Source organism: Heterodontus francisci, chromosome 26, assembly GCF_036365525.1.
Source record: "Heterodontus francisci isolate sHetFra1 chromosome 26, sHetFra1.hap1, whole genome shotgun sequence".
In the NCBI taxonomy this organism is placed as follows: Eukaryota; Metazoa; Chordata; class Chondrichthyes; order Heterodontiformes; family Heterodontidae; genus Heterodontus; species Heterodontus francisci.
Window position 1 is genome coordinate 37,459,214 of NC_090396.1, and position 22,659 is coordinate 37,481,872.

At 43.2% G+C, this 22,659-nt stretch overlaps 1 protein-coding gene across 4 annotated transcripts in view; it reads right to left on the reverse strand.

Annotated features, from left to right (window-relative positions):
• Positions 1–1,835: 1,835 nt before the first annotated feature.
• Positions 1,836–22,659, reverse strand: part of fbxw10 (F-box and WD repeat domain containing 10) — a 95,571-nt gene continuing 74,747 nt past the window's right edge. For all 4 annotated transcript variants that reach the window (XM_068058022.1, XM_068058021.1, XM_068058020.1 and 1 more), the window contains 4 exons: positions 16,082–16,240; positions 8,637–8,917; positions 8,227–8,415; positions 1,836–3,115 (listed from right to left, as the gene is read on the reverse strand). In XM_068058022.1, coding sequence (XP_067914123.1) covers positions 2,310–3,115; positions 8,227–8,415; positions 8,637–8,917; positions 16,082–16,240 — 1,435 coding nt within the window. In that variant the 3' untranslated portion in view covers positions 1,836–2,309. The remainder of the gene's footprint in view (positions 3,116–8,226; positions 8,416–8,636; positions 8,918–16,081; positions 16,241–22,659) is intronic.

Genomic DNA, 22,659 nt, shown 5'->3' on the forward strand with positions numbered 1-22,659 from the left:
CATTTGCAACAATCTTCAGCCAGAAGTGCCAAGTGGATGATCCATCTCGACCTCCTCCTGAGGTCTCCAGCATCACAGATGCCAGTCTTCAGCCAATTCGATTCACTCCACATGATATCAAGAAATGACTGAAGGAACTGGATACCGCAAAGGCTATGTGCCCTGACAATATTCTGGCAATAGTACTAAAGACTTGTGCTCCAGAACTGGCCGTGCCCCTAGCCGAGTTGTTCCAGTCCAGCTACAACACTGGCATCTGTCTGGCAATGTGGAAAATTGCCCAGGATGTCCTGTACACAAAAAAGTCAAATCCAACCCAGCCAATTACCGTCTTACCAGTCTACTTTCGATCATCAGTAAAGTGATGGAAGGGGTCGTCGCCACTGCTATCAAGCGGCACTTGCTTAGCATTAACCTGCTCAGTGACGCTCAGTTTGGGTTCCGCCAGGGCCACTCAGCTCCTGACCTCATTAATGCCTTGGTTCAAACATGGACAAAAGAGCTGAACTCAAGAGGTGAGGTGAGAGTGACTGCCCTTGACATCAAGGCAGCATTTGACCGAGTATGGCATCAAGGAGCCCGAGCAAAATGGGAATCGGGGTAAACTCTCTGCTGGTTGGAGTCATACCTAGCGCACAGGAAGATGATTGTGGTTGTTGAAGGTCAATCATCTCAGCTCCAGGACATCACTGCAGGAGTTCCTCAGGGTAGTGTCCTAGGCAGCTTTATCAATGGCCTTCCTTCAATCATAAAGTCAGAAGTGGGGATGTTCGCTGACGATTGCACAATGTTCAGCACTATTCAGGACTCCTCAGATACTGAAGTAGTCCGTGTAGAAATGCAGCAAGACCTGGACAATATCCAGGCTTGGACTGATAAATAGCAAGTAACACAAGCCCAACAAGTGCCAGGCTATGACTATCTCAAACAAGAGAGAATCTAACCATCTCCGCTTGACATTCAATGGCATTATGTCGCTGAATCCCCCACTATCAACATCCTGGGGGTTACCATTGACCAAAAACTGAACTGGAGTAGTCATATAAATGCTGTGGCTACAAGAGCATGTCAGAGGTTAGGAATTCTGTGGTGAGTAACTCATTTCCTGTCTCCCCAAAGCCTGTCTACCATCTACAAGGCACAAGTCAGGAGTGTGATGGAATACTCTCCACTTGCCTGGATGGGTGCAGCTCCAACAACACTCAAGAAGCTTGACACCGTTCAGTACAAAGCAGCCCGCTTGATTGGCACCCCATCCACAAACATTCACTCCCTCCACCACCAATGCACAGTGGCAGCAGTGTGTACCATCTACAAGATGCACTGCCGCAATGCACCAAGGCTCCTTTGACAGCACCTTCCAAGCCCATGACCTTTACCACTTAGAAGGACAGGGAACTGATGTATGGGAACACCACAACCTGCAAGTTCCCCTCCAAGCCACACACCATCCTGACTTGAAACTAGATCTCTGGGTCAAAATCCTGGAACTCACTTCCTAACAGGACTGTGGGTGTCCTTACTCCTCATGGACTGCAGCAGTTCAAGAGGGCAGCTCACCATCACCTTCTCAAGGACAATTAGGGATGGGCAATAAATGCTGGCTTAGCCAGCGATGCCCACATCTGATGAACAAGTTAAAAAATCTGTCAGTCTCATTTGCAAAGTTATATGAATTGAATTCCCCCATTTGATTAGTTACATGTTTAACCTAAAAACTTTTTATTCATGGTTCCTCATTTCAAGATTGCACTTACAGTGGGTACAAGCATTGAATCTACTTCACTGTCAATTGGAGCAGTGGGAAATGATTTATTTATTATCTGATGGTCATTTTGAATAAGAATACTTCGACAATACATGCTAGATTGCAATAATTAATTTACACTCCACTCTGCATAATATATATTAGAAGGAATATTTTGCATGAAGTAAGACATTCAATGTATGGGGAAACTTGCAAACTGTGTTTGCATTATAGGCAAATCCTATTGAAACTATAACCTAGTGTCATCCTACAATATCAACTTCTCCATTGCAGCAAAAGTTGTTTTGCTTTGGTATACTTTGGCTTGCTGTACACATGTGACCTCTGATGTTAATGTATGCAAATAAAGGCTTTAGCCATTTTGATGCTTCACATGTTATGATGACTTATGTATCATATTCAGATTCTAACTTAACACATACAGGAATTGACACACAAACCGTGTATAACATTAGCTAGGCAGTAGGCAAAAGATTTATTACACCATTACTCAATATAAACTGTATATATGAACTGTTTTAAAGCATAAGATTTTATCAGCTCATTTATGCAAATTAGGCCCATGATCAGTTCCTTCGGCTTTCTTTAACCAAGCCTTCCGGCTAGCTGTGCGGCTTTCCTGTTCTTTTCTTTGCTGGTTAGCATTGTGCTCCATGACTACTTTTTCTGCATACGCCTTTTGTTGTTTCATTGTCCAAAGATTGAAGCCACTGTTGTTTCGATATGGGTTCATGTTTAATGATTGCTGTAATTTTAATTTTTCATCCACCAAAGTTTTGTCTCGATTTCCCTCTTTTGAGCCTGTTGTTATGTGCCTCGTCTTCTTAGCTATTTCTTCAAGTGCAGATTGGGGTCTATTCTTTTGCCTTTTAAACTGGACAGGGTCTACAAAGCCTAGTGTTGATTTTGATCGTGTAATCATTGGTTTTGTTGTAAAGCACTTCTTGTCGAGATGGTGAAATGTAAATTTCTGATTAAATTTTTGTCCTTTCAACTCAAAAGGAGCGAAGAGTGTTTTGGCGTCAATACATTCGTCCGTTAATTCAACATCATCACTAATACTGCTGATCTTGACTTTGGGCTTTTTTGGTGTAACAGTGGGCTTTTTCCCTGTGTCTTCAAGAGGACATAGGAGCCGACCCCAATCCTCTGAAAGTGAACTATTGTAGAGAGTGTTTATAGATGTTTCATCAAATCTCAGGGAATTGTGGATAGCATTGACTGTCAAGTAAATCTGGTCTGAAGTTCTGGGCCTATAGAGCCCATGTTTCTTAATGCGTTTTAATGTATCCTGCTCACTCACTGACAGTAATCTAGAAGCCGTTGACCATGATTCAGGTCTTTTACCTATACAAAGGCCAAAAACAAGTTATAGCATTCTGTTGCAATGAATTAGAATTTTTTTTAGATAAAAGAGAAATGAGAGTAATTGAAAACATGCACAATGCTGTTGCACTTGAAATAATTATAGCCCAAACCCTTTGGATTCTCTGTTTCATCCTTGAATTCTCACCCCTATGTTAATATTCCAGCTTCTTGAGCCTAACTTTGAGGAAATAAAGCTCCACTGAAGAATTTATGGGATGATAATATTGTATTATATTTACAAAGCAACAAATCCATGACCCTCAACAAATGCCAACTCCTCTTGACAGGAAATTATTTCTGTTGTAGTTGGGTTACATCTATGAAGTATCTGGGAATGTCCTGGACAATATGATTCCAGAAGTGAAAAATACAGTTGGACACTTTTTCTGTTATGAATCGATCTCCCACAGCACTGCACAAGGAGAGCTGAACCTGGTCCTGCCGGCGGGGTTCCCGTCCCTGGGCTGAAAAGGCAAGGGGAACTCACCTCGGCTTTTTGTGGCCCGCCCGCCGCCCAGCGTGATTCAATGCCGCCCCCCCCAGCGTGATTCAATGCCGCCCCCCCAGCGTGATTCAATGCCGCCCCCCCCCCCCCACAGTGTGATTCAATGCCGCCCCCCCCCAGTGTGATTCAATGCCGCCCCCCCCCCCCCCCCCAGTGTGATTCAATGCCGCCCCCCCAGTGTGATTCAATGCCGCTCAGGCACTTGAGTGCCTTTAAAGTCAGGGATTCGCCTCCAAGATCTGCTGGCAAATCAGAGGGCCAGCAGTTCAGGGGTATCGCCATTGCCACCAGGAGCAGGGGCCACTGCTGTTACTACAGAAGGCCTGGGAGCAGGCCCAGCGCTGGAGTCCAGGACCCAAGGTGAGTGTGGTGGGGTCACTGGGGCCAGTCAGCAGGAAAGGTCTTTCCTGCCCCCAACTTACTCGCAGTGTGATGGGAAGGCATGGGGCCCTCCGCCGCTCCCCCCTCCCCCCCCCCCCCCATCGCAATTCTATGGTCAACCCACCTCCTAGCCTGCTTCCAGGGCGCCCATTAAATGCCACTCAGTAAGTCCAGACAAAATATAATCTTTAGGTAAAATGAGGTTTGAGAGAAAGGGATAATGGAGCAAGGTTTTCAGCAATACATTTAGCCTTTATTTTTATATTATAAAATATTAGAGGGAACTTAAACTGTTGGTTTTGCTGTAAAGAGCAGATAGATCAGGAGGTACACCGGTCCATTTTAAAAGACAGACGTCAGCTCGATTGGTTGGGAGAGGGTACAATTAACATAAAGGGAAAAGAAAGACTTTGATTTATAAAGCACAGTCTGTGAAGTGCTTTGGAAGTATAGTCACTGTTGAAATGTAGGAAACACTGCAGCTGAATTGTACACAGCAAGATCCCACAAAAAGCAAGTGATAATGACCAGATTATATCTTTCAGTGCTGGAGGTCAAGGGATAAATATTGGTTGGGAAACTGGGGATAACTCTCCTGCTCTTCTTTGAAATAGTGCCATGGGATCTTTTACACCTACCTGAGAGGACAGATCTTGAACCCACAACCTTCTGACTCAGAACCGAGAGTGCTACTACTGAACGATGGCTGACAAATTTACATAGGCAGTTTCTGGGCTATCTGGGCGTCCTTATTACAGGTGATCTAGTCCCATAGTTTTACTTGTGCTGTGGATGCTGGGACAGGACTGCTTCTGCCGTATTCTTTCATTTTCAGAACAAGAGGAAAATAAAGCATTGACACCAACAAATTCCACACCAGATAGAGAGAAGGAAGAAAAAAGTGAAAGAGAAAGATAAGAAAAACAGGGAGCAGAGCATACTAAAACCATTTTTATACAGCATTGAGTGATGCAACATCAACTACATTTTCACTACAGTATGACTGGTAGCCATGTATTAATTGCAGTTCATTGCTGTTCAGCTGGCAATGGCTGAGTTCCTTTTATGTTAACAAACTCAAACACAGTTTGTTCCCCAGTGTATACTGAGTAAGTCAGAGTGCCAGTATGAGTGCTACAATTGTCCTTAAAATCTCAATTAAAGGAAGGGGGAAAATCAGTGCTCTTTCAGTTCCTGGTCACTATCCAATTATCCCCTGCTGGAATTGTGCACATATGGATAGTTAGAGGCAACGGGATCAGGTTCTGCTACATTGATGTTCATTATCAAGGCTCACATGAGATTTCTGATGAGGTGATAGCAAGAGAAGCAACCTGAACAAGGAACGCTAACTGGCTGCTGAATTAAAATTTTCCTAAAATGGCTGAAAAATTCTCTCTAAAGAGTGGGATCTCTATCCTAAAAGGTCAACACCTGAGTCTCTGCCCTGCCCTCCGACACTAGAATCACTAAGACTCAAAACATGCGTTGGGCTCAGAGTGAAGTACTGGATAATATAACCACTCAGTCCCACTTGTAACCTCCAAACAGAAATAATATCAGCTGGCAGGGTCCATGTGACACAAAACTGGGTGGGAGGGTGAGTTATGAGGAGGATGCAGAGAGGCTTCAGGGTGATTTGGACAAGTTGAGTGAGTGGGCTAATGCATAGCAGATGCAGTATAATGTGAATAAATGTGAGGTTATCCACTTTGGTGGCAAAAACAGGAAGGCAGATTATTACCTGAATGGCTATAAACTGAGAGAAGGGAATATGCAGCGAGACCTGGGTGTTCTCGTACACCAGTCGCTGAAGGTAAGCGTGCAGGTGCAACGGCGAAAAAGGCAAATGGTATGCTGGCCTTCATAGCGAGAGGATTCAAGTACAGGAGCAGTGATGTCTTGCTGCAATTTAACAGCGCCTTGGTGAGGCCACACCTGGAATATTGTGTGCAGTTTTGGTCTCCTTATCTGAGGAAGGATGTTCTTGCTATAGAGGGAGTGCAGCGAAGGTTTACCAGACTGATTCCTGGGATGGTGGGACTGACATATGAGGAGAGATTGAGTCGATTAGAAGAGTGAGGGGGGATCTCATATAAACCTATAAAATTCTAACAGGACTTGACAGGGTAGATGCAGGAAGGATGTTCCCGATGGTGGGGGAGTCCAGAACCAGGGGTCCTAGTCTAAGGATACGGGGTAAACCATTCAGGACTGAGATGAGGAGAAATTTCTTCACCCAGAGAGTGGTGAGCCTGTGGAATTCGCTACCACAGAAAACAGTTAAGGCCAAAACATTGTATGTTTTCAAGAAGGAGTTAGATATAGCTCTTGGGTCTAAAGGGATCAAAGGGTATGGGGCGAAAGTGGGAACAGGTTACTGAGTTGGATGATCAGCTATGATGATAATGAATGGCGGAGCAGGCTCGAAGGGCCGAATGGCCTACTCCTGCTCCTATTTTCTATGTTTCTATGTTCAAAGTTACAGCTGGCCTGGCAGCTCACTGTATAGAACACAGTCACAGTCAAAGTATGAATTCTGAAGTGCCAGCAGACACCATCCAGCCATGTGCTCCAGCGATCTCTAACTCCTTCACTCACTGCAGGCACCAAAGAAACCAGAACCGCCCCCATCCCTTCCCCACTTCAGCATCTGGTAAAATTCTTCTCCATCGCCTCACTGCCTCATGCTCTTATACAGGCAGTTCGTCTTTTACAAGCAAGTGAACAAAGACTATGACTGAGGGTTCAGTCATCATATTTAGAATTGACAACCCTTAATTACCTGGTAAAAATAGACCCATTTCCTTTATCCTGGCCCTCAATAAAACAGACCTAACAATGATCAGGACACTTGGGACACTCCTACTCACACAAACACCCAGGGCATCCATAACTTAGAATCCAAATAAATCACCTTGGCAAAACTCAAAACAAGAAAGCACTGTACCAATAAGACTGTTGCATTTCAAAGTCGCAGATTGCTTCTGCGAAATACAACAGAGGTGCAAGGCCGTCAACAACATTAAGACTACTCTCCAGAACCAGGCTACTGACTATACTGGTCCATACCCCGCCTCCATCCTTCTTACACAACCTCAAAGTCACAAGCATTTCCTCTAAGGAAGGGCTAGGTACAACAGAGGAAGCTAGGAATGAAATTCATCCTTAGTCCCTTAGCTGGAAAACAGGAAGGGATTAATCATCCAACTTCAGGCAAATAGAAAGCCTAATACACAGAGCAAGTGAACCTGGCAGGGACAGTTCAGAAATTATCCTTAGTTATTCTGATCAAGGGCACCCTTCCTATCATATATGAAGGCCCACGCCAGGAGCCTGTACCCCAGATAGAAAACAACTTTACATGGCCATTTCAGCTGTTCTAAATACAATAATCTAAATTCTGTTCCAAATATGATTGAGATTAAAACAACATAATTGAATGTCAGCTCCTCCCCACCTCCCACCCTACCCCTGCAGCAAAGCACAGCATTATCGGTGGGCAAACTGGCACTGTTTCAATCACATCCAAAGGCAGAGGGGGTTGTTATCCTCTTGATAAATGTCTGCCCTTCAGTTTGAGGCTGCCCATTCCTGAGGAGCATAGTCATTCCATCCTAATCAATGAACTAGTAGTCGATAAGCTGATCAAAATATTAAATGTTCAGGAATGATCTGTGAAAGGGACAAATTCCAACCTCCCCCCATCCCCCCAGCTTCTCCAACCTCACGAAATCCAAACAACAGCCCAGCAAGACTCTCACTCTCCCTTTATGACTTAGCCTGCGTAAGAAGAACTGTAAAGGTTTATAGGACTCTCAGTGTATCCATCCATAAATCCTGTGTTATCAAAAAAGCAACAAGTACTCTTCTGTATTTCACAGTGATCTGAGATAATGTGCAAATTCCTGTTCAGCTCAACAATAACAACATAAAATGAAACCCTTTCAACCTTTTCTAAATAAAAATTAAGGCTCACAAGTGAAAAATGTCCAAATGAGGATGAATCAGAGAATAATTGGCAGCGCCAGATCCAAGACGAGAGAACGGGAGAACATTGTCACAGCAACCCACATAACAATTTTTTTTTATAAGTCCTGATAAAAGGCATTTGAATCAAAATTAACAATATTTAATGTAGCAATTTGCAACGCAAGTACAAAGGTATCAAAAGAAATGAAAGCTCTTGTACGAGATATCTCACCATAACCAATTCTGGACTGTCCATCTCGTCTTAAACTCTTTTGGCTAAGCAGTTCTGGGCTCCTCGAGACCCAACCTGATGAGGCTGGCTTTGAAGATAATTCTGACTGCAGGTCAATGTGCGTTGCACCTTGATGGCGATACTGAGATTCCCTCAAGTTGAGAATTTTCATGGAATCTGATTGAATCCCTTCCAAAGAATAACAGAAAGGAAAATAATATCTACAAGGAACTAACTGTAATGTTATTCAGCTTTTCAACTGGTTTTATATTGTTCTATGCTTAACTGCATTATGCTTTCTGTATACCGGAAATCATAGAAATCTAATCCCGCAGCTCTAGATGGAATAAAAAAGTAACCCCTTAATACCACATAGATAACTATCTTAGAATTTTTTTGAAAATACTTACTTTGCGCTGCCTGCATGCATCTGGTTGACAAGAAGCGTGCATGGTGCAACAGACCCTGTTCTGCAACATTCTCCTTTCTGTGATAGATCTTTTGATTGGTTGAACCAATTCTTCTCATGCGCTGAGCACGAACATAACTGTACGGTTGTTTCCTCAGTGGTGCCATTTTAAATTTGTCAAGTGGTGCTAAACTTGCAATGGTTGCTGCTAGTGCTGTGTAATCCCATGTAATCTCCTCAAAGTGAAATTTCACCACACTGGAGACTGTGTTTATTACCATTCTAAATAGCACAACAAAGGAATCTGTGGTCATCTCAGAGACACAAAATTAAATTACTTTATCTCTAAAAGCTCCAAACTTTGCACAGCTAAGAAAATATCCATGCTTAACTCATAAAATGCTGGCAGCTCACTTAACAGCTGAGAAAAACAGATCAGAAAAATCCCTAATTGATACCCAGTCTGTGCTGAGTGATCTGATTTCAGCTCAGTAGGAAGGACCAATAAATAGCTGTAAAGCTCTTGGGTCAGGTAGTGGGAAGCTGACCAGCATTCCTGCTCCTGATCACTATCCAGCGACCCATGCTGGAAACTTGTATGGGCTGAATTTTATGAGTGCGCCCAAAATTGCGGCGGCACAATCTCATCTCGTCAGTCTTCAGGCGCAGTTTGCCCGTTGCTGAGCTCCCGCGATATTTCACTTGGGGGCTCATTTAACTAGAGGGGGCGGAGCGGCTGCCCCCGATGACATGAGGGGACGTCTGCTCCATCCCTGGCAACGGCGTCCAGTGCCAACGCGCAGGCACTGGTGCCATTTTTAAAGGGCTTCAGGCCCTTCAGGATATTATTGTGAATGTGATTTAAAAATTTAAATAAAAGTTGGAGGCCCTTTCAACACCCCCCACCCTGGAAATGTTTGTTTTAGGGCCACCAGCCCTAAATAAACTTTACTGCCAATGCGAACATCCCCCCCTCGCCCAACCTCACTACCTTTGCACTTCAACCTCTTCCCACCATCCCCACAGCCAATAAAAAGTGTTTTCACTGCTCCCCCCCTCCCACCCTGATAATTTCACTCCTCCCCACCAGTGTCACGCTTCAGAATATCGGCATGGGCCGGCCGCTGGGACAAGGTGAGTTCATTTACATCTTTTTAACGAAATGTTAATTTTGAAATGATGGCCCCGCTGCCATGCGGCGGGGAGGCCTCACTGAGGCCTCGCCGATGCCGGTAAAACTCGGAGGGGCCTTCTCGGCATCGGAGGACATGGCGGACCTGTCCCCGGAGAATTTTCCAGGTCTCCCCCCCCCACCGTCCCTCCCCCTCCACCACCACCACCCCCCCCCCCCCCACCGATGCCAGAGGGCTCATAAAATTCAGCCCTATGTGTCCAGCTTGACTATGATGCCTGCTGCAGTAGAACAGCCTGCCAGCACTCCCTGTCAAGGTTCACATATGAGTAATTATTTTTGTGCATTAATATGCCCACTGAGTTATCATAATATGTGGAACTGTATCCAGTGAAATTCCATTGTATCTAGGACAGCCATTTATCTTAAAGTTTTCAACTTGCATACTACAATGCAGAAATAAACATTTTATAATATAGTAAAAAACACTCATATTAATTGCAACTTTATTTAATTATAACCCCATTACAAATTATAAATACATTTTAAATGAGATTTTATTTCTGCTTACCCTGTCTTCTCTTCCCTATTCTATCTTTGCCCTCTTTCTCACTCTTGCTCTCTCTCTCCTCATTTCATTATTTTGAGTTTTGCTGTGGCCAAACATAACCTTTTCTGCACCTGACTCATTTCTCTTATTAATGTAACTTTTAGAATAAAATAAAAGCAAAATACTGCAGATGCTGGAAATCTGAAATAAAAACAAGACTGCAGTGGTTCAAGAAGGCAACTCACCACCACCTTCTCAAGGGCTATTAGGGATGGACAAGAAATGCTGGCATAGCCAGCCACGCCCACATCCCATGATTGAATCAAAGAAAAAGTAGTGACAAAGAAATTGTGGACCCATTAAAAACAGACAGAACTTAGTTGAGACACCGGGCCAATTACACAACAATATACAGTGTGGCAAACCCTGAGGTTGGGTAAAAACCGTGAGGGTTGGGTAAAAAGGGGAGCAGCACACAGATGGCCCAGAGAATTGCAAACAGTCCAGAAAAACAGGCTGAAACAGGATGAGATTAGCCATGGTGCTAGCAGACTCAGTGTCCTTGAACAAGCCAGATAAGGAGTAGCTATGGACACGAGATATGATTAGACCTACGTTTAGACAATGGGGAAGTGTAAGAAATTAGAAGTGCTGACCAGGGTCTTACTAAACCAAATAAGGAATTATCATTATGTCATTATACAAGACCCCTGTGAGTAAGTAAGAGGGTGGGTCTTGGAAACAAGATTTAACTCCTGACTGAATCTTGGAATGGCACAAGAACCCGGGACCAACACTCGCAAGAAGCACCCTGAATCTGGGACTTAGAGAACAAAGGGCAGCTGCAAGTCTGAGACTGATCACCTTGTGTCTTGACGGGTAGTATACTGTGCAAGTTGTGAGTGCTTGTACTTGATGATTTAATGTGTGAATAAAACATTTGAGATACCTTTCATAAGTCTGCTGTCCTAAATTCTTTCGAGTAAGTGCATATTAGGCACATTCTTTGGAATAAGAATTGAGTAGACAAAACAGGACAACATAATTGGCATCCCAGATGGGACTTGGTTGTAGTAATATTTAAAGTTATTTTGAATAGTCTCGCTGGGTTCGAATTAATTTAAAAACTAAGTTAAGAGTTTAGCGGATAGGTGAACGGTTGAGTTAATGTGGCCAGGTCAGATAGGGAGTTAGAACTCCGAAAATATTTGGAGGACAAGTGGCCCTCTTGGAGAGATTTTGCAGTTAAACAGTACACGGGCCAGGGGTCCATCAGAGTACAGCATCGGGAGGATGTGCCTACCCATCAAGCAGAACTGGCACCTAAGTTAGTGAAAGCCACTGCTGAGTGGCATGATAGGGTCCTAAAGGCAAAAACAATTAATTCAGCACAAATTGTGCACTTAAGCCGATTCCAGACTCAGGGTGAACACAGTTGCAATCAGGCTGAGAGGGAGGCGGAAAGAGCGAAGGAACAGCTCACATGAGCGGAACAGAAATGCTCTGACTTACAGACCACATTGACGGTTCTGCACCGCTCACAGAAGGAGCAAGTGTACCAGTCAGCGGATCATACAAAATGTCAGCAGGAGATAAGTAAATTACAGTCTCAACTCTCGGGCATAATATGCGCTTTTGCGGAAAGAGAGGATGATGACAATGACGACTTTAATTGGGCCGACTTGGCAAGTAAGGCTAGTAAGTACCATGACGATGGTTACAGTCCTTGGGATGACCGCCCCTCGAACCACCCGAACCCCCAATCGAGCCTTTGGTCCCCACCCTGGCCTTACCTATGGCGTCATTAGTAACTCATCATACAGATGGGGGCCAGAGGGCTCCATGGCTAAGTTTATGGCAGAGTAACATAAAAAGACTATGTTTTAGTGAAATTTCAAGTGAGTAAAAACAAGTTACTGTGTCTTTTGATTCGAATGTGTGAAAATTGGAAGCCTCCACGAATGACATGAATGTCCTTGAGATGTGCAGCTTGTGTTCTGTAGAACTGACAGTCGTTAACTAATTGTTGTCTGGCTTTAATGCTGAAAGCATGAGTCTGTTACTTATTCTATTTTTACACATGTATATTTCTGTGGGAATCCTGAGTCATGTTTTGGGTGTGAAATAGTTGGACCTGTGTGTGTTCCTTGGCATCAGGACAGGGAATTTGACACAGATTTTGGTTCTTTGAATTCAAAACCCATTACAGGAATCAATTTTCTAAGTTGTTTGGAATTCAGTAAGTGTGAAAAGTGATTGTTGAGTGTTGAGTTCAATTTGAGATTGTGCAACAGAAGTGGGGTATAAAATTGAATTATATTTTAAATTAAAGTTTTTATTTTTATTCTAAAAGTTGGTTTTGCAACTGTGAAAAGGCAATGAACAAGTTTCTAAGAGATAAGCTTAAGCCTTGAAGGTCTGAAGATGTCTGGCAGAAATCCAATTTGAAGTTTAAAACCCTGCTTTAATTGGAGTTCCAGTTTAAAATCTGTTCTTGTTTTTTTTGCAGTTTAAAGACATGTTTTACTGACTGTTTTAAGTAGCAAATGTCAGTAATTGGATATTGGTTTAAGGGAGAGAAGGATAAAGAAAGGAGATATGGGAAAGATTGGAATGTTTAAAGTTTGTGTAAGAAGCTGGTGTTAAATCTTTTGTTATAAGAATGTTAAATAACTTTTTCTTTAGTTTTTGATTTTATTAGCCATTTGAAAAGGCGCTCGAAGAAAGAACAAGGAAAAAAAGACATAATTTACCTTTTTTTAAAAAAGCACATGCTATTCTGTTCTGTGTATAGTTAATAAGTATTATAAGTTAATAAGTCTGAATTAAGTTTATACTATTAAGGTTACGTGACCTGTTAAGTTGAGAAAATTGGAATTTCATTTGTGGCCACAATGAACTTTCGAGTTTATTACATCAAGTTTTGAGGGAGTCTTTAATTCCGGACATAAGACTCACTCGTATAACATTGGCAGTTTTGATTTTTAAATGTTTATTGTCGTGAATTGGAATTTGGAATCTTCTTTGTTGTATAAAAAAAATCCCTGGATTAGAAACCTCTTACAAAAGATGCTAAAAGTTTGGAAACAATTGGAGTTTAATCTAAAATGTTGTCTTTCCTGATGGAGATGCTTTTCTTTGAAGTTGATAATGTTACTAATGATTTTGTTGTTTTCAAACCCTAACGATACCAAAATAATTGGGGGAAAAAAAGCTTAAAATTTAGTTCTTTTCAATCAGGAAAGTTTTTTTTCTAAAACGTTACTTAAAGTGATGCATCTGAGAAGGTTTTGCTCCGCCCCCATGGAGACAAGCAAAAAAAAAATTAACCCCGCTGCAGCTGTTGTTTTTCCATTTAATTCACCACACAATTTTTGCATTACTGAAAGTAAAATTTATATATATTGGACATTATTAAATTTTAAGTTTCTAAATTGACAGATATAATTTGACAAATTAACCCATTGGGCTCAGGGACTGAGCCACAAGGGATTCTTTGTGGGTTTTTTAAGCAGGTGACGGTAGGTTCCAAGGCCACATGAGAACTGATGCTACAGCAAGAGATCCAGCAGCTTTGAGAATTTAAGAATTTAATTGCAGACATCAAATGTCACAGCATGGTCACGATTTGGACAAACGGCTTTGCCTTTACAAAAATTGCAGCAAGGCTGCCCTGCGAATGGGAGCCATGCTAGTATATGTTGGTCCCTATCACAAGGCTATGTGAGGATTAGATGCAGTAAAGGAGTAGGTAACCTCACCTTTAGGCCAATGCAGCGGGAGTGGGCCATGGTGAATTTACTCAAAGCACCCCCAGTCCACAATTCCACCTCATATCACCACAGTATTAACTGATACGACAGGTGAAACCCCAGTTCCCATACCCTGGATGAACCCGGACTGTCCAGAATTAACTATAGGACCCGAAAATGGACTTGCAATAATAAAAACTAATAAAATCGTATGTGATAATATACAGCATGAGTTAGTACCGGTAATATTGAATATCTCAGATATTCAGCTACCTGACTGGTGCCCTGAGAAGACCCGAGAGTTGTACAAGGTACTATTGCAACAATTGCTGGGACAAGAGCTCGGTGACGATGGAATAATAAAAGGAAAGAGGCATAAACGTAGTTTAATGAATGACGCGACCACTGTTTTTAATACGGGAGCTTCAATTGTCAATACTATAGATTTGGAAAGTGTGGACCAGAAGGTTAGAACTCTCAGCCAGCTAGTAAAGGATATTTTGAAAAAGTAGCAAAAGGCACAGAGTGGTGTAGCTAAAGTAGGACAGGATTTGACGGACGCGGTGATGGGACTGGTGAGAGTACGGGAAGGTCATGCTCACACTATTAATGATATAATAGAAAAGGTAAAGGAGGTCCATGATATTTCAAATAATGTAAGTGTCTGTAGTATGTATAGTTCGTGGATGTTAGAAGAAACCGGGAAAATCTGAAACAAATTAATGCAGGACAGGTGCCAGTTTGGATAAATGACACCCAGTTGGAGGACTCAGCTCATCACATAAATGATAAAATTACCAGGTGCCAACTCAAAAAACTTGTTCAGTTATGGAAAGGCCAGGAGTGTGTAAATATGAGAACCCGGGATTGATGCTCGCAAGAAGCATCCTGAGTCTGGGACTCAGAGAACAAAGAGCAGCCTCAAGTCTGAGACAGATCACCTTGTGTCTTGACGGGTAGTATGTATGAATAAAATGTTTGAGATACCTTTCACCAGTTTGCTGTTATGAATTCTTTAGAGTAAGTGCATATTAGACACATTCTTTGGAATAAGAATTCAGTAGACAAAACACGACAACAAAATGAAACAATCACATTGCATTAATATCAAACTCCTTGCTTCCTGGAGAACTGTGGTGTCTGATCGGGATTCTTATATGTGGATCATAGATTTTTTTTTCAGGTTCTTTGGCTGCAAGGTAGGAGGAGGTGTCTTGTTTGTGTCATCTATGGAAGTTTCTATAGTTCTTTGCTTTAGTTTTAGTCCAAAATCACTCACTATTTTTAAAGGCTAATATTGTTTCCCATGCTGCTATACTAAATACATGCTGGGATATTCCAACTGTTTGGAAAACTGACGCCAAAATAGTAGTCCTGGCAATGCTAGGTAGATAAAAGTCAATTAAAAAATGATAAAGGAATTGCAGTACAAAGATTAACACATTCGATGAAGGCAGGATATTAAGATCAAATGACTAAAGCAGCTGCAGATGTAATGTCTGTAGAATGCTTTGCCATTTTATTGGAATGCAGCATAGAAGAGGAAAGGAAATTTCACAACTGTTTGCAATCTTTCTTCTGCAAATCTCTCATACTATGTACTAATATCCAAAACAAAAAGTTAGTCAAACTTTAGCCATTTGAGCCGTCAATCTGAAAGATCTTACGGCACTATTTGGAAGATGTCCTGGCCAATACTGTTCCTTGATCAACATCACAAAAAAACTGTTTATCTGGTCATTATCACACTGCTGTTTGTGAGAGCTTGCTATGCACAAATTAGCTGCCATGTTTCCTATATTAACAACAGTGACTACATTGTAAAGTATTTCATTGACTGTAAAGTGATTTGGGACATCCTGTGGTCATGAAAGGTGCTATGTAAATGCAAGTCTTTCTTTTAAGCTGCTCTAAGGTGGCAATTTCTAATTAATTGAGAGCCAAGACAAATAAGGAAGCCAATAGCCCACAAGGTAACATGTTCAGTTTCTGAGAATTTACTACATACATACCTATTTCCAGCAAGGTGTAACGAGATCACTGGATCACCACGGCCGTTTGCTCTCATCACTCTTAGAAGGCTACCATTGCATAAGTCGAAAACTCGGATCTTTCCATCGCTGCATCCACTGATCACCCGGAGGTAAAGAAAATGTAGACACAGAACCTCCCTAGAGAATAACATGGCTAGAAATTAGATTCTAACATCTCCAACTGACATTTTATAGTGTTGAAATTTCGATTATATTAAAACAAAGAGGATAATTTTAACTGATGGAGGTTAAAATACTAAAATACTAAAAATCTGAAAAAGGAACCCAACCCGCCTCAATCCCACCCATTTCCAGTTTTAACGGAGGTGGGATGAGAGGCAGGGCAACCAATCTGCTCGCAGGAGGCGCATCAGTCATTGGAACTTTTTAAGGAGACTGCGTGCCTTCATTTTCACTGTGTTTCTGTTTTTAACCCATCTTGGCCCAGTTTCTGGTTTTTGTCCTGCTTTTTGTGCACAGGACATACCTGGGCAATTTTCCACATTGCCAGGTAGATGCCAGTGTTGTAGCTGTACTGGAACAGTGTGGCTAGGGGCACAGCAGGTTCTGGAGCACAAGTCTTCAGTACTATTGCCGGAATGTTGTTAGGGTTGCTAGCCTTTGCAGATCCAGTGTCTTCAGTTGTTTCTTGATATCAGGTGGAGTGAATCGAAATGGCTGAAGACTGGCATCTGTGATGCTGGGGAGTTTAGGAGGAGGCTGAGATGGATCATCAACTCGGCAGTTCTGGCTGAAGATTGTTGCAAATGCATCAGATTTTTTGCACTGATGTGCTAGGCTGCCCCATCATTGAGGATGGGGATATTTGTGGAGCCACCTCCTCCTGTCAGTTGCTTAATTGTCCACCACCATTCACGACTGGATGGGGCAGGACTGCAGAGCTTAGATCTGATCCGTTGGTTGTGGGATCGCTTAGCTCTGTCTATTGCATGCTGCTTAACGCTGTTTGGCATGCAAGTAATCCTGGGCTGTAGCTTCACTAGGTTGACACCTCATTTTGAGGTATGCCTGTTGCTGCTCCTGGCATGCCTTCCTGCACTCTTCATTGAACCAAGGTTGATCCCCTGGCTTGATGGTAATGGTAGAGTGGAGGATATGCCAGGCCATGAGGTTACAGATTGAGTACAATTCTGCTGCTGCTGATGGTCCACAGCACCTCATGAATGCCTAGTTTTGCATTGCTGGATCTTTTTGAAATCTATCCCATTTAGCACGGTGGTAGTGACACACAACACGATGGAGGGTATCCTCAACGTGAAGACGTGACTTCGTCTCCACAAGGACTGTACAGTGGTCACTCCTCCCAATACTGTCACGGACAGTTGCATCTGCGGCAGAAAGATTGATGAGGATGAGGTCAAGTATGTTTTTCTCTCTTGGTTCCCTCACCACCTGCCGCAGACCCAGCCTAGCAGCTATGTCTTTTAGGATTCAGCCAGCTCGGTCAGTAGAATCATAGAATCATAGAAAGTTTAAGGCACAGAAAGGGGCCACTTGGCCCATCGTGTCTGTGTCGGCCAAAAAACGATCCACCTATTCTAATCCCACCTTCCAGCATTTTCTCCGTAGCCCTGCAGATTACGGCACTTGAGGTGCATATTCAGACTCCTTTTGAATGAGTTGAGGGTTTCTGCCTCAACTACCCTTTCAGGCAGTGAGTTCCAGACTCCCACCACCCTCTGGTTGAAAAAGTTTTTCCTCATCTCCCCTATAATTTTTCTACCAATCACTTGAAATCTATGGCCCCTCGTCACTGACCTCTCTGCTAAGGTGAAAAGACCCTTCACCACCACTCTATCCAGGCCCCTCAAAGTTTTGTACATTTCAATCAGATCTCCCCTCAGTCTTCTCTGTTCCAAAGAGAACAACCCCACCTATCCAATCTTTCCTCCCAGCTGCATTTTTCCAGTCCTGGGCAACATTGTCATAAATCTCCTCTGTACCCTCTCTAGTGCAATTACATCCTTTCTGTAATGAGGTGACCAGAACTGCATGCAGTCCTCAAGATGTGGCCTAACCAATGAGTTATACAGTTCCAGCATACCCTCTCTGCTCTTATAGTCTATACCTTGGCTAATAAAGGAAAGGATTCCATATGCCTTCTTAACCACCTTATGGACTTGTCCTGCTACTTTCCGGGATCTATGGACATTCACTCCAAGGTCCCTCAGTTCCTCTACATTTCTCAGTATTTTCCCATTAATCGGTATTCCGTTGCCCTGTTTGACCTCCCAAATGCATCACCTCACACTTCTCCTGGTTGAATTTCATTTGCCACTTTTCTGCCCCTCTGACCAGACCATCAATATCTTCCTGCAGCATACAACTACAACTCCTTGCGATCTACCACACAGCCAATCTTTGTGTCGTCTACAAACTTCTTGATCATGCCCCCTACATTTACGTCCAAATCATTAATATATACCACAAAAAGCAGGGGACCCAGTATTGGGCCCTGCGGAATGCCACTGCAAACAGCCCTCCAGTCGCTAAAACACCCGTCAACAATTACTCTTTGTCTCCTGCCATTGAGCCAATTTTGTATCCACCGTGCTGCATTTCCCTGGATCCCATGGATTTTATTTTTTTAACCAGTCTGCCATGTGGGACCTTGTCAAAAGCCTTGCTAAAATCCATGTAGACCACATCAACTGCACTACCCTCATCTATCTTGTTACGTCTTCAAAAAATTTGATCAAGTTGGTCAAACAAGATCTTCCTTTACCAAATCCATGCTGACTATTCTTGATTAACCTGTGCCTAAGTGACAGTTTATCCTGTCTCTCAGAATAGATTCCAATAATTTGCCCACTACTGAGGTTAGACTGACTGGCCTGCAATTATTCAGTCTATCCTTCGTCCCTTTTTAAACGTTTGCAGTTCTCCAATCCTCCGGCACCACACCTGTATCGAGTGAGGACTGGAAAATGATGGTCAGACCTTCTGCTATTTCCTCTCTTGCTTCTTTTAACAGCCGAAGGTACATTTCATCTGGCTCTGGTGATTTATTAACTTTCAAGGATGCTAATCCCATTAATACTTCCTCTCTCCCTATATTTATCATATCCAATACTTCACACTCCTCCTCCTTAACTACAATATCTGCATCGTCCCCCTCTTTGGTAAAGACAGACGCAAAGTATTCATTAAGAACAATACCAACATCTTCCGCCTCTACACATAGGTTACCTTTTTGGTCTTTTATGGGCCCTATTTCTCTCCTTAGTTATCCCCTTATTCTTAATGTATTGATAAAACATCTTTAAGTTCACCTTGATTTTGCTTGCCAATATTCTTTCATGCCCTCTCTTTGCTTTCCTAATTTCCTTTTTGATTTCACCCCTCCACTTTCTATACTCCTCTCGGCTTTCTGTAGTATTGAGTTCTCGGACATAAGCTTTCCTTTTCTGCCTTATCTTATCCTGTAGGCTCCTTGACATCCATGGGGCTCTAGATTTGGCCATCTCACCCTTTTTCTTTTTGGGAGCATGTTTACTCTGAACCCCTTGAATCTCCCCTTTGAATGCCTCCCACTGTTTTGACGCTGATTTACCTTCAAGTTGCTATTTCCAGTCCACTTTTGCTAAATCACTCCTCAGTTTAGTAAAATTGGCCTTGCCCCAATTGAGAACTCTAACTCCTGTTCTATCTCTGTCCTTTTCCATAATTATGTTATAACTGACTGAATTATGTTCACTACTACCAAAATGCTCTCCCATTGCCACTCCTTCCACCTGCCCATCTTCATTTCCTAAAACTAAGTCTAAAACTGCGTCCTCTCTTGTTGGACTTGCTACATACTGGGCAAAAAAGTTCTCCTGAATGCACCTCAAGAATTCTGCTCCCTCAATTCCTTTCACACTAAAACTATCCCAGTTAATATTGGGGTAGTTAAAATCTCCTACGATTACTGCTCTATTGTTCTTGCACTTCTCAGAGATTTGCCTACATATTTGCTCTTCCATCCCCCTCTGACTGTTTGGGGGTCTATAGTACACTCCCAGCAGTGTGATTGCCCCTTTTTTTTCCTTAGCTCAACGATATGGCCTCATTTGATGAACCTTCCAACATATCGTCCCTCCTCACAGCTGTAATAGTTTCCTTGACCAAAATTGACACTCCCCCACCTTTCTTATCCCCCTCCCTATTGCCATGTTTCTGTAATAGCTATGATACTGCCACATGTCTTTCTGTGTCCTCAGCTCATCTGCTTTACTTGCTATACTCCTTGCATTGAGATAGATATCCTTGAGCACTGCCAAACTCTTTTTTTTAATTTTCTAACCTTTGTTTCCTCTGTCTTCCAGACTCATCCATTAATTTTCTGCCTTCCATTTTCATTTCTGATTTTGTCCCAACTGAGTCTACCCTCAGGTCCCCAACCCCCTGCCAAACTAGTTTAAACCCTCCCCAACAGCACTAGCAAAACGTCCCGCAAGGAACACAATCCCGCCTTGTTCAGGTGCAACCCATTCGGCCTGTACAGGTCCCATCTCCCCCAGAGCCGGTCCCAATGTCCCAGGAATCTAAAGCCATGCACCATCTTTCCAGCCACGCAGTCATCTGTCTTATCCTTCTATTTCTATACTCAATTGCGCGTGGCACTGGGAGTAATCCAGAGATTATTACTTTTGAGGTCCTGCTTGCTAATTTGTTACCTAGCTCCCTAAATTCTGACTGCAGGACCATATCCCTCTTTCTCCCTATGTCGTTGGTTCCAATGTGGACCATGGCTGCTGGCTGTTCACCCTCCCCCTTCAGGATGCTCTGCAGCTGCTCAGTGACATCCTTGATCCTGGCACCAGGGAGGGAACACACCATCCTGGATTCACGTCTGCGGCCACAGAAACGTCTGTCTGTTCCCCTGACTATTGAATCACCAATCAATATGGCTCTTCCAGTCTTCCCTGTACTCCCCTATGCAGCTGAACCGCCCGTGGTGCCATGGTCTTGGCTCTGGCTGCACTCCCCAGATAATCCTCAGTATTCAGAACTGAATACCTGTTGGAGAGTGAGATGCACTCAGGGGTCTCCTGCACTACCTGCCTGATTCCTTTTGACTGCCTGGTGTTCACCCATTCCCTCTCTCCCTGCATACTCTTCAGCTGTGGGTGACCACATCTATAAACGTGCTAATTGCGTAGCGGTCATCCTCATGAACGCACCTCAGTGTCGCCAGCTGCCGCTCAAGTTCCAAAACCCGGAGCTCAAGCTGTCGCAATTGACAACACTTCCTGGACAAATGATTCTCCAGGATAAGGGAAGTATTGTGGAGCTCCCACACAGCACAGGAGGTGCACTCTCGAGGTTGAAGCACCCCTGCCATTCCTTTATTTATTAGTTCATCCTTTGTTACTGCTAAAAAACCTTACCAATACTACAACACCTTAGAATTATTAATAAAACCTTACTCGTACTGATAAATTCTACTAAAAATCAATACAGTTCACTAGTTAAAATAAACCTTACTCAAAAAAAACTCGCCAGCTACTCACTTGTTCCTTATTATTAATAGAGTCATAGAGTTATACAGCACAGAAACAGGTCCATTGTGTCTGTGCCGTCCATCAAGCACCTAACTATTCTAATCTCATTTTCCAGCACTTGGCCCATAGCCTTGTATGCTATGGCGTTTCAAGTGCTCATCTAAATACTTCTTAAATGTTGTGAGGGTTCCTGCCTCAACCACCAGGCAGTGTGCTCCAGATTCCAATACTTAATTTTTTACTGTTTGTTAGTCTGCCAGTTGTTGAGATGCCAGAACCCAGCTATTTACACACACACCCGAACAGTAGTGTACTAACCCAGCTATTTACTGATACTCCCTAACAGCAGTTACTCACCAACCAATCACCTTGCAGCTTTCCTGTGATGTCACTTCACTTGTTTTTCAAACTCCAGCACGCCTGGACTTCTCTCCATTGCTCTCCCTGAAGGTAAGTGCTACCAAGCCACTCTTTGGAGTCCCACACCCAGAGTATTTCTGCGCCTTTGCCACCCTCAGTACTTCCTCCAAATGGTGTTCAACATGGAGGAGTACTGATTCATCAGCTGAGGGGAGACAGTAGGTGGTAATCAGCAGGAGATTTCCTTGCCCATGTTTGACCTGATGCCACGAGACCTCATGGAGTCTGGAGTCGATGTTGAGGACTCCCAGGGCAACTCCCTCCCGACTGTATACCACTGTGCCGCCACCTCTGCTGGGTCTGTCCTGCTGGTGGGACAGGACATACCCAGGGATGGTAATGGTTGCATCTGGGACATTGTAAGGTATGATTCAGTGAGTATGAATATGTCAGGCTGTTGCTTGACTAGTTTGTGGGAAAGTTCTCCCAATTTTGGCACAAGCCCCCAGATGTTAGTAAAGAGGACTTTGCAGGGTCGACAGGGCTGGGTTTCTGGTGCCTAGGTCGATGCCAGGTGGTCCATCCGGTTTCATTCCTTATTGACTTTTTAGCAGTCAGGTACAGAGGGCATTTTAAGAGTCAACCACATTGCTGTGGGTCTGGAGTCACATGTAGGCCAGACCAGGTAAG